This window comes from Chelonia mydas, chromosome 3, assembly GCF_015237465.2.
Source record: "Chelonia mydas isolate rCheMyd1 chromosome 3, rCheMyd1.pri.v2, whole genome shotgun sequence".
Lineage (NCBI taxonomy): Eukaryota > Metazoa > Chordata > Testudines > Cheloniidae > Chelonia > Chelonia mydas.
The window spans coordinates 61,713,195-61,725,891 of record NC_057851.1 but is presented as its reverse complement, the minus strand read 5'-3'; the positions used below and the strand labels follow the sequence as shown (position 1 = coordinate 61,725,891).

Here is a 12,697-nt window from a genome sequence, read left to right as displayed (position 1 = left end):
ATGGATCTTTCAATGTATAAAGTTTTATGTATTGCATTCTAGTGTTTTCAGGAGTCTGTGTGAAAACTATAAGTAAGGCTACGTTTTATTCACGGGTATTTTTAGTAAAAGTCATGGACAAGTCACTAGTAGTAAACAAAAATTCATGGCCCGTGACCTGTTCAGGACTTTTACTAACTAAAACTTGGGCCAGGGGTGCTCTGGCATGCTGGTGGGGGTTGGGGGAGCAGTGGCATACAGCCCGGGTGTGTGTGTGTGTGGGCAGTGGTGCATGGCCTGGGACCCATGCTGGGGTGGGGCGGGGCGGCAGTGTGCGGCCCGGGACTCCCGCTGGTGCTGTGGGAGGGTTGGCGGGTCTGGCAGTCTCCCTACCTGGCTCCAACCGGCATGTCCCTGCATCTCCTAGGGGGAGGGGCAGCAGTCGGGGGGCTCCTCTGCTGCTCCCGCCACATGCACCAGCTCCGCAGCTCCCATTGGCCAGGAACCACAGCCAATGGGAGCTGTGGGGTATGGCATGTGTGGGTGCAGGCAGCGCACAGAGCCCCCTGGCCCTTCCACCTAGGAGCTGCAGAGACATGCCGGTCGGAGCCGGGGAGGCCTCCCCTCTCCCTGAGGTAAGTGTCGCCCCCTCACCCCTGCACTGCAACCCCCTGCCCTAGCCCTGAGCTCCCTCACACACATCCAAACTGCTGCTGCTAGCCCAGTTTAGTCATCATGTAGAACCTTTGGGTGCCAGTTTGCCTACTGGGGAAGAGTAGGGGGAGTCTCTTTTACTTCCTTCTGTCTGGGTGAGGTTGGTCATATGGATCAGTTTCTGCTGAGGAAACACACCAAAAAGGAAAGATGAATTGGTAACTAATTTTGTTGTTCTCATATTGTGCTATGTGGTGGCTTTTGTTTTTTTTTCAACAGAAGTAACTTTTTTTTTTATTATTATTATTTTTTATTTAAAGTGTAATATGCCATAGCTGTACAAGGCAGCTGTAATTCTCTCCTGGAGTCTTGAGCTTGAGGTTCATTTTCATATTTTTTGACTTGTCCACCAGTTCTTTACCATAGGAGGGTATTCTCTCTGTGGAGATGAAGATAACCTATTTTGAAGAATGGATGGACATGAGACAACTACTGTATGTCTCAAGCCATGAGAATATTTTGTTTCTAAGGACTGGTAAATATACCACGAGGGAAAATTAATCACAATAACAATAAACTATGTATGTAACATTAGCTGCTTTTTAAAGTGATTCTCTAAATGTAAAATCTCAATTATATGTAAAAGAAATATTAATGTTATCTTTGCTTTTGTGTTCATTCAGACAGCTGAACCTAAAAAAGGTTCTTGTTAATGGGGGATATTTGGAATACAAGATGGATCCTCAACATCTCAAAGAAAATGGGGGTCAAAAGACTTGCATTCTTGCCCTGGATGAAGCTGGACGAGTAAGTTGTCTGCCTAATGTATTAATTCTTTTGAAACAAGAAGTATATTGAAAGGGCTAGGTAAATTGAGAAAGAACCCCGGGGGCTCCCAAGTGTATTTTAACTTCTCTGAGTAGAATTCTCTTTTTGGTATGGGAGAAGGATGGCATCTGAATTCTGAGTGGGTGTCATCTGGCTGAAAAATTCATCAAAGTTAACCCAAAGAACAGTTATCTAAGAACTCCTCTGCCCTGGTTTGTAGTTTCTTTGCAAGCTGTTTTCTCCACTCCTGCCATCCCTTCAATTTCATCACAGAACTGTCTGCTTGTTCCACATCACTTTCAGTCTGCTGACAGCAATGTGAGCGAGACATTGGAAAAAGAACCTCATGGCCTGGGTATGGTATTGAGAGAATTAATAGTTACTTAAGTGTGGGCCACTGGTTTTTAGGTCCTTAGTTTTTTTTTGTTCTGTGTTCATTGTTTGCCACAAGTGCATGATGTTACACTTAATATTGGTCAGATGTTGGTCTAAATTGCCATGTTAAGAGAGGCCAATATCCTTATCTGAAAATGTCCATCCCTCTTGTACACAGCTGCCAGTGTTCCTCTAAGATACGGTCGATACTCTCACATGAACCACTGCAACTGTGTACAACAGGCTAGAACCTCTGTTTGTGTCTCTTCTGTTTCCGAGCGTGACTACAGCCCACTCTCAAACCATTACCTTAGAGATACAATGTACAGTATGTCTGACCACACTTAAAAGTTTATGTGCTATACCCAATGAATGGCTTAGTATATATGTTTAATTGCGGACAATTGTACCTTCTGGTTAGTGTGACAATGCAGAAGAATTTACTAAAGCTTTCCATATTACAGCAACTCTTCTTAGAAACCCTGAAAACTCAAAGCATCCTGGAATTAGTTCACTGCAAATTCTAAACTTGCGGCACCATCTAGTGGTGTTTGTAAAATTTTTGTTTAACGAAAATGCTGCAGTGGAAGAGAAATCTAAAATTGTGCCAGCACATAAAGAATAAAGAGGACAGAACTGAACTGGTGTTCCTCTCTGCATTTTTCTGTCTTCACTTTTGCAACATGACAGCTCTTTTTATAGGATAAAGCAGATTTTTGATAGGTGCATCTAGTCTTTCAAATTAGATGGTAATATTTTGTCAAGAGGTTTATATGTGTGCACATGTATGCTGTAAGCCATGTGACTCGTAAAGTTACTGTGCCTGTGGGATCACCAGTGTGGCTGCAATATCTTCTGATTCATAGAGTCGCTGGGCCGATACGAATCAGCATAGCTCTGTTTACTTCAGTGGTGTTTATGCCAATTTACACCAGATTGTTATGCGAATTTTACACAAGTAAAATGGAAACTGGTAGTTTTGTGAGTATCAAGGGTGTCTTAGGCATAAACATCGCAAATGACTGCTTGGAAGAGAGGGGACCCCCTTTTGCTTTTCAGTACTGAATCAACAGTTGGTGGTCTAGCCTTATCTCCGCTCTCCTCATGCAGTACTGAAGGAAAAGGAAACTTGCTGCGCAGCTTCTTCCCTCTGTGACGTTACCCAGGGTACAGTCTGGACTGATGAACAGCTGTATCCCCTCAGTTCTCCGAGGCTGGGGTGCATTTTACACTGCTTTGCTGTGAGAGCAACCACTTCAAGGACTGCATGCACACAGCCTCCAGCATGTAAATTACGCCCAGTTATAGTATATTAGTACTGATACCAGTCACTCTTGAATTACACTGTAGAGGAACACCAGCAAATTCCCAGTCCCAGACTTTCCCCAGAAATGTTCATCTTGTACTGCGCAGCTCTGCTGGACAATACAAGTTCATATAAAGTCTGTCATTTTATGAATAAAAAATGATATGCACAAATCTTGTTATCTCAAATGGAGTTTCCCAAACACTTCAGTCCAATCATACTGGTTCAGATAAAACAATAAAACAAATTTATTAACTTCAGAAAGATAGATTTTAAGTGATTACTAGTAATGAGGCATAAAAGTAATTATTGGTTACAAGAAAATAAAAGTAAAATGTAACTAATGCCTAACTTAACAAGTTAAGTGAATTCAGAACATAGGTCTCTTTCAACATATGTTTCAGCAGGCTTACTGATGTGAATTTCTTGCAGTCAGGATCCCTCCCCCAATCTAATGTCGCTTAATTTTTCTTCAGGTGTTGTCGATGCAATAGGTAGCAAGAAAAGGAGAGAGAATTTAGGGCATCTAATCTCCCTTCTTATAGTTCTTTCTCTTCTTTTGAGAAACATTTCCACCTGAGGTTAAGGTGATAGAAAGTCTTTGTAGACGGGAACCCCAAGCTGCTTTTTGTCAAGATGTAATTTTTTTTTCCACCCACACACCCTCTTTTCTGCCAAACAATGGCCACTTAACCATGAGATGGTTCATTTGATTTTGTTGACACCTGGCTGAGGTTTTGTTGAGTCTTTTGTCTCTGGGATTTGTGACTGCTCCCCGGACTTGTAATATGTCTTAATACTAACGTTCAGAGGAATCTTATAACTTTACGTACAATGGGGCCACTCACATTTTACCAGGACAATAATGATCAGCAAAATGAGTTTTTGAATGATACCTCACAAGCCATACTTTGTACAGAATTTATCATAGTCTTGTAAAAGAGGTGAACATAGGGGTACAGACTGTCACACCCACCCCTTTCCCCCACCTGCAGTTCTGTAAATCTGTCCTGCCTTAAATATGTTCCATGGGTGATCTTTGATCATAACCAAATCTCTGATTCTGCTTTGTAATCTTGGCCTGTATAAAACAAAGCCTTTTTTGGGGCCACTGAATGTTCAAAGTGCTGAAGGGGCACTCAAGGAAGAGAAGGTTGTGGAGAAGTGAAATGAATTCTTTGCATTAACCTTCACTGCACTGAATGTGAGGGAAATTCCCAAACCTGAGCCATTTTTTTTTTTTTTGAATTGACAGATCTGAGGAACTGTCTCAGATTGAGGTGTCAATAGAGGAGGTTTTGGAACAAATTGATAAATTTAACAGTAATAAGTAATAGGGACCAGATGGAATTCACCCAAGAATTCTGAAGGAACTCAAATATGAAATAGCAGAACTATTAACTGCAGTATGAAACCTGTCACTTAAATCGGCCTCTGTACCAGATGAATGGATGTGAATGCTGATTTTTATAAAAGGCTCCTGGCAATTACTCTCTTCAGTACCAGGCAAATTGGTTACAACTATAGTAAAGAACAGAATTATCAGACATATAGATGAACTCAATATGGATAGGAAGAGTCAACATGGCTTTTTGTAAACAGAATCATGCATCACCAGTCTGTTAGAATTCTTTGAGGCAGTCTACAAGCATGTGGACAAGAGTGATCCACTTGATATAGTGTACTTGGACTTTCAGAAAGCTTTTGGCAAGGTCCCATGCCAAAGGCTCTTAAGCAAAGTAAGCAGTCATAGAATAAGAGGGAAGGGCCTCTCGTGGATCAGTAACTGGTTAAAAGGGTCATTTTTTACAAAGGAGAGAGAAATAGTGGGGTTCCCCAAGGGTCTGTACTGATACCTGTGCTGTTCAACATATTCATAAATGATCTCGAAAAGGGGGTGAACAGTGAAGTGGCAGAATTTGCAGATGGTACAGAATTGCTCAAAATAGACCAAATTGGCTGACTGTGAACAGTTACAAAGGGATCTCACAAACGTGGGTGACTGGGCAACAAAATAGCAGATGAATTTCATGTTGATAAATGCAAATTAAGGTACATTGGAAAACATAATCCCAACTTTACATAAAAAATGTTGGGTAGCTGTTCCCACTGAAGAAAGAGATCTTGGAGTCACTGTGGATAGTTCTCTGAAAACATCCGCTTGATGTGCACTGGCAGTCAGGAAAGCTAGCAGAATGTTAGGAACAATTAGGAAGGGGATAGATAAGACAGAAAATAGCAAAATGCCACTGTATAAATCCATGGGACACCCACACCTTTAATGCAGCTTGCTGTTCTACTTGCCCTATCTCAAAAAAGATAGAGTGGGGGGAAAAAGGGCAACAAAAATGATTAGGGGTGTGGAACAGCTTCCAGATGAGGAGAGATTAAAAAGACTGGGACTGGTCAGTTTTGAAAAGAGACGACCAAGGGTAGATACGATAGAGATCTATAAAATCATGAATGGTGTGGAGGAGGTGACAAGGAAGTGTTGTTTATCCCTTCACATAACACAGGAACCAGAGGTCACCTAGTGAAATTAATAGGCAGAAAGTTTAACAAAAATGTAAGGAAGTACTTCGTCACTTAACGCACAGTCAATCTGTGGAACTCGTTGCTAGGGGATATTGTGAAGGCGAAAACTCTAATGGAATTCAAAAAAGAATTAGATAAGTTCATAGAGGGTAGGTCCATCAGTGCTATTAGCCAAGATAGTCAGGGACGTTATCCCATGCTCTGGGTGTCTGTAAGCCTCTGACTGCCAGAAGCAGGAATTAGATGACGGGATGGATCGCTCAATAATTGCCCTGTTCTGTTCGTTCCCTCTGGAGCATCTGGCACTGGCTACTGTCAGAAGACAGAATATTGGCCTAGAAGGCCGTTGACTGTTCTGAGTCATACCATTCTTATGTTTTTATCTTCTTAAAGTTTAAAAAAGCATTGAGGTTTTTTTGGTGGTGTTAGTCTGATAGTACAGGCATATTGTGTTCTTGAAATGTGTTAGACTATCTTTGTTCTTGTAAAAAAAAAGATATATTTTGAACGTTGCCTGGTGTTAGAAGCAAAGGAACTAGAAGACAAATGTACCTAAATAACTAAGAGGTGGAATCTACTTGTCATTTGGTAGGCATTGCCCTCATTAAAGACTGGTATACTTCTGGTTCTCCTTGAACAAGATATTTCATTTGGGTTCTATTGAAGTGCAAGAAGAAAGAGGGGAAAGTACAACTGGAATCCTAATTGCTTCATAATCTAGCTACTTCATAGTAATTACTTCAGTTTTCTGCTGCTTTATTCTAAAAATGCAGATAGCAACAGTAGACTCCTACCTTTTTAGAATGGTACTTGCAACTAAAAATTGTAGGTACGAACATCAAAACAAGGTAAGTTATCTAGTAGAAAGTGTTTAAGGCTTTTTTTTTTTTTTTTTTTTAATGGGCAGGTAACTTTTGATATCTGAGCATCTTCCTTTACTGCTCACAGTGAAATAAATCATTCATTCCAAATAAACTTGCATTGTTAACAATTCATAATCTTCCCTCTGTTCCTCAATAATTTTGAGGTAACATGTGCTTCTGGTTTAATAAAGCTGTAGTGCACATCACTGTGACTTGCTTTTTTCTGTAGGTTTCTAAATTCTCTTTAACCCCTCCGCCTCACAATTAATATTTTAGGTGTTTTGCTGGAAGTCATCCAACAGTCCTATGAAGCAGTGTCGATGGGTCTATGGCCGCCAAGTCTTCATGTCTGACGTTGCTTTAAATAGGAATGAAATAATGTTTGTCACGCAGGATGGTGACGCCTTTACAGGAAAGTGGGTAGAAGGAGGGAAAAAAACTTCCGAAAAAAAAGGTTAGTTCATGCTTTTAAGGTGTTTTTGAAAGTACATGACCACGTTTTATAACCGATTTCTAATTCAATAAATATCTTTACACTCCCTCTCTCTCCTCTCGCACCCAACATTTGTAATTTTTTTCAGGTTTTGTATTGGGAGAGTGAATTTTCCCTTATACAATCTGCCTGATTTATTGGTAGTATGTGATGGGCTATCTCTACTTCCTCCATGACTGACAGATAGATAAAAGAAATAGGAGAGAGTTGGCACTGTTCAGCTAGTTTAGTGTTTTTGCTATTGTTTTTGTTTGCCCCGCCATATTCAGTTCAACTTGTTTCTCTCAGTTTACAGTGAGCTTCTGGTGCACAATCTGTATCCTGAATAACTCATGGTGAAAAGGGTCATAAGTGTCCAACGTTTATGTGAATGTTAGTGATCCTGAAATGTACTAGATGTACAGCATTGGGTCCTCCTGTCAGTAAAGAATTGATACAAGTGAAAAGAGTATGTGCTTCTTCACATTGCCCTGCTAGGGTAACTTTATCTTGTTTCATAAACACTGCTTATATAGATCAGCATGTAGTTCAGTTTCCAGAAGAATTCAGTCCTTGTATTCTTAGCTGAATCTGCTGACTAAGGGTCCCAGCAGTAGGAAGTTGTTTTTTGTAATTGCAAACACCTGTTCCATAGGAATTGATTGAAAAAATCAGCTCTGTTCACATGGACCAACTGAAAGTCCACAGATGGTAACTGCTTTGTTACCACCAAGCTGGATGGGTTTGGATTTTTATGGCCTACAGATGAATGCCATATCACATTTCCAGGACCTTAATTTCCAATTTATTATTTCAGTTTTAAGCCTCCAATCTTGCATTCCTTCATTGCAATGTGTTCCCTTCCCTCCTCAAAACGCTGAGTTAACCCATCAGGTTTCCTTTTTTGCTTTTCTACTTTCCAAGAAGGTCATATGTCATGGTAATTCTTCCTCCTCATCTCTGTTCTTCTAGCTCTGTCAGAACAAGGGAATCTGTTTAATTTGGACCTTCCACATAGCAACGTATGGTGCACTGGTCTTACTTACTGCTGGTCTGGTCTTACAGTTCCATAATGCACTAAAATATCTTTATTCTTGAAAGATGTTGAACCAAAGGCCTTTGTAGTTTGGGTTCACTCTCCCTTGCCTTGTGCTGGACGGGTGACCTTATAAAGGTAGAAAGGTTTTGGATAGGCAGAAAGATTTTCATTTTGTTTGTTGCATATTAATAGTGTTCTTGCATTCTGCCTAAGACTGCAGTTTAAGAAGCACATAATTTTAATATCTTTTTAAGCAGAAATGGAATGAAATATTTTAGTAATATTTCCCAATGTTCATTATTCAGAATTCACCTGCCACAAATTTATAATTAATAAAATAATTTCTTTTAAGTTTTCCAAACTGAAGATATACCATGAAAATACTAAAGGGACATTTTGTGTACTATATCTTACTAGTGTTGTAACTGAAGTACAATAGAAAAAGAAGAGTATGCTTCATTTAATCCATAGCAATGCCATCTTGGGTGTGATATCTCCACATCTCACAAAATGAGGAGGGTTGGGTTGGATGAGTACTCATTGGGTGGGAGATCTCCCAAGTCCAGGGATCAGAATCTAGGTAGGCTTATGTCTTTAGGCATGCCATTCCTGATTGCAGTCAATGCTATTTGGGCCAAAGTCGTCAGTTGACCCCAACTCAGTGGACTCACACCAGTAATTAATTTTGTCCTTTGTTTTATCAGTTAAATCTTAATTAGTTTGACCCTTCCATGTTTTTCCAACATCTCTTTTTTAACAGAGGTTGTATCAAGTCTTCAGAATTCCTCATATGATGTGTCTTGTCACTATGATACAAACAGTGTATTTGAAAGAATTCGACTTGAGAAGCTTGCTTTTGTCCACAGAGCTGTTAGTGTTACCACAGATCCTAATGGATGTAACTTTGCTGTTTTACAGTCAGATCCTAAGACAAGGTATATTTCAGATATCTATGGCTGTAACTTCAATTACTGAAAGTACTGAGGGGGTTGTGGGTGTAAAGTATTTTTCTGTTCCATTAAGTCTTGTTTTGTCTTCAGTTTCAGTTAAAATTTCTGCTTTACAGAGGACCATCTTTGGCTACTGCAGAGATCATAGTAAATATGGTCATTTTGGCTTAGCACTTACTTGTAGACAACTATGTAGAGGTTATTTAAGGAAAAAGCCATTAATTAGGGAATGTCTACACTAGAAACTTTGCAGTGTAGACACATACTACAGCGACAGAAAGGTTTTTTCGTTGCTGTAGTGAATCCACCACTCTTGAGATGGCAGTAACGAGGTTGACAAAATAATTCTTTCATTGGGCTAGCCACAGTGTACACGGTGCTTAGGTCAGTTTAACTGTGTTTTAGAGGTGTGATTTTTTTTTTTTCCCACACCCCTGAGCGATATAGATAGACCTAGCTAAGTTTTGGGTGTAGACCAGCCCTTAGTTTATCCAAAGGCAAAATGTTCAAGCCAAACACTTATAATCAAGTCCCCTTTAAAACCTACCTTCTAATGTACTTTAACTCTCCATTCCATAAAGTGTCATATAAATCTTTCTTAACATACAGGTTCTTTATTTCTCAGAGATGCCCTGTAATATAAGAAACTGAAAGGCAGAAGTAGATCTGTTTTTTTAAATTAAACAAAAACTTAAATCTTTGAAATAAAGTTGGAGTAAATGAAACATTGAAAGATGCACTGCTCCTTGCACTCTCTCTTTAGATTTTAGAATATCTAGCATATTGTTTAACGTGAATTTTTGTTTTGGAGTTCAGTATGCAGCGTGTCAAAGATTCTTACATTTCTGAATTACTTCAAGCACTTCCTTGCTATAAAATGACATGGGTAGCATGCAAAGTACTAATACTGCTGATAACTTCGTACAAAAATGTCTGGCTTAATATTTATAAAGAGAAAAATGTGATCTTTATTTGGTGCTTTAGAAAAATGTTGCAGGATTATTTTAATATATATTTATATATGGAGTATTGTGTAATATCTAGCTTTTATATTGTACTTTTAATCAGTTTAGGAATTTTCTTTATATTAAAGAATACAGTATGAAACTTTGAATAGTAATGTAGAATAGCAAAAAATTGAGGTTCTTCATTTTAAAAAAAAAACCCTCATGACAGAATTTAAAATTCAACCAAATAGTTATTTTTTATTTGTCTTTATAGCCTATATGAAATTCCAAGTGTGTCATCATCACGTTTTGTTGAGGATTTTGGCAAATTGTTAGGGGAAACAGATGAAATGGACAACATCCATGATGTGACTTTTCAGATCGGCACTAGGATGATCCCTGCGCACAAGTACATCTTGGCCATGCGTTCTGACTTCTTCAGGAAGCTGTTCATTTCAGATGACAATCGACTAGACTCTCCAGATGTCTATCGTAAAGATGAAGATGCTGTAGGATGTGATCTCTTTATGATAGAGAAGGTTCATCAAGATATGTTTACATACCTTCTGCAGTTCATATACATGGACACTTGTGATCTTTTGACTCATGGTTACAAACCAAGAATGTTGTATAAGGAAAAAACAGAAGAATATCAAGATACCTTAATTTCTAACCTTAATAAAATGAGTTTCAGTGGAGATGTTAATGGAAAGCCTGCATTTGAAGTTTACAGGAGTAATCAAGTGCATGTAGTAAATCAAAGAGAGAAGAACAAACCCAAGTCTTCTAAAAAAGGCAAAGTTGTTGGTGAAGAAGTCAACCCCATAAAAATGTTGCAAGGTGCTGCAAAGAAATTTGGTCTCAGTAATTTAAGCATAAGGTGTGTTACAATTTTTTTTCTTTGGCAGCATCCACTTTACTTGGTGCTTGCTTTTTGTCCCTTTCTGACCATATATAAGCTTGTCTAAAAATGGAAAGGTTTTAACTACCAACGTAGTTTGGGCAGACATGACTCCCAGTTTGTTTCTATTTGCCACTTCCCCACATTTCACAGACCCACAGCACCTCTTAAGAGGCGCTTATGAGGATAGCATATTCTGACACTTCTCTAGGAGAAAGTGTGAGCAACCCTTAAGTAATGCAACTGAGGGTTCTATGAAAAAAGAGAATTATGAGATTGCTCTTCAGCTAAAGCAGTGTGTTACTAACTGAGCCACTAGGCCTTCTCTGGTGCAGGAAGTGCTGTGTTTCAGCACTAGTCTCATCCTAATCCTATCCTGGGAATCTTGTACAAGATATATACATTCTACTCTGTTTTGAGATGGGGGGACCTCCTGTGTTTGAGTGTAGGTGCAAATAATGTAGCTTTCCAGATTACTCCTTGCCTCAGACTGACCGTATGTTTCGTCCTTTGTGTGATACATATAAAGTCATGGCTCTTATCTGTGGTTGATGCTGATCTTTGTATGGATGATGCTGCAGACTTTGCATTAAACAGTATGAAACAAAGAACTGGAACCCTGTTAACTGATGTCTTGTGTTTCTGATAATATTAGAAGATGAAACCAGTGGAGCTGAGATTAAACATCTCTGCTATTGTACAAATTTCTGCATGATACTATTTTTCTGTCTTGTGTCTCTCTGTATCATCATCAAAAGGACTAAGGACAGTAAACCCTTGTAAACCAATTTCCCCCACTCTGTATTTTAACGTACTACTTTGTTGTTCAGCTTTCTCAGCTATTGTGTGGTGGTCATAAAAAGGAAGCAGTTACCACAGCTGAGTGCACATAAAAGAACAGCCAGGACAGAGCCCAGTAATTTTAAAAGCAAAAATGTCCCTCAGCCTTCTAATAAAGCCACCATATGGGTTCACCCAATTTACAAATTAACCCTCATAGCATATCTCTAACAGTATACATCTCTCGACACTCAAGATAATCCATACCGCCTCAAAGTATGGCCCAGAAGCAGCAAACACCATGTGGATGGCTAAGCCTACCTGTATAGCCCACCTGTCAGTTGGACCAGGATACATAAATAGGAGTAATAAAGTGGTAGAGAGAAGCCTAGCAATCTGTTTTTATATCCGTTTCATATCTATGCTGAAGGATCAGTCCGTTTCTTAATAGACTTCCTAGGTTTCTGTGAAGTGCATTTGTTGTCCTTTCATTTGTGGTCACAATGTTAAGTGGTACTAAATTTCAAACCTATTTTTCTTTATCATTATAACTATCAGTAATGTATAATAATTGATGTTTGTAATATTTGTGCCTGCAGATTGGATGGAGTTAAACTAGAAAATGGAAAAATTAATGTTGTCAACAGGAAAAATGGAACCAAACCAAAGTTAAACCCCCAAAAATGGTAAGTTTTTAAAATCTAGCGACGTCAAGTCTCTGTGTGTATCTGACCTTATTTTTTAGTACCTTTCACTTCATTTTGAATTAAGTAGACACTAAGCAGATGCAGCCAAAATTTTGTAAACTGAAATTTTTTTGTAAAGTGTTATTACTTGTCAGGGGTGTATGTGTGTATTTCACAGTTAATGGTCATTGGAGAGAGATTCTTTGTATTTACCACGCTTTTGTAATTTGAGATACTGGATTAGTACTCAGAACCAGATCTCAATGATTGTGTTTGTCTGTTGTGCATTCACATTTTCCATGGCTTCATTTATATTATAGAATAGTAACATCAGAAAAAAACTTGTGACTTTTCCAGTCTGACATGCTCTGTCTGTTGCAGG

General features: G+C 39.0%; 1 protein-coding gene across 5 annotated transcripts in view; it reads left to right on the top strand.

Moving 5' to 3' along the window:
• Positions 1 to 12,697, top strand: part of IBTK (inhibitor of Bruton tyrosine kinase) — a 103,278-nt gene that overhangs the window by 29,064 nt on the left and 61,517 nt on the right. For all 5 annotated transcript variants that reach the window (XR_006289466.1, XM_037894376.2, XM_043542565.1 and 2 more), the window contains exons 9-13: positions 1,317 to 1,440; positions 6,817 to 6,994; positions 8,812 to 8,986; positions 10,223 to 10,828; positions 12,229 to 12,315. Coding sequence is in view for 4 of the 5 variants with exons in the window: in XM_037894376.2 (XP_037750304.1) it covers positions 1,317 to 1,440; positions 6,817 to 6,994; positions 8,812 to 8,986; positions 10,223 to 10,828; positions 12,229 to 12,315 (1,170 nt within the window). In the remaining variant the exon portion in view is untranslated. The remainder of the gene's footprint in view (positions 1 to 1,316; positions 1,441 to 6,816; positions 6,995 to 8,811; positions 8,987 to 10,222; positions 10,829 to 12,228; positions 12,316 to 12,697) is intronic.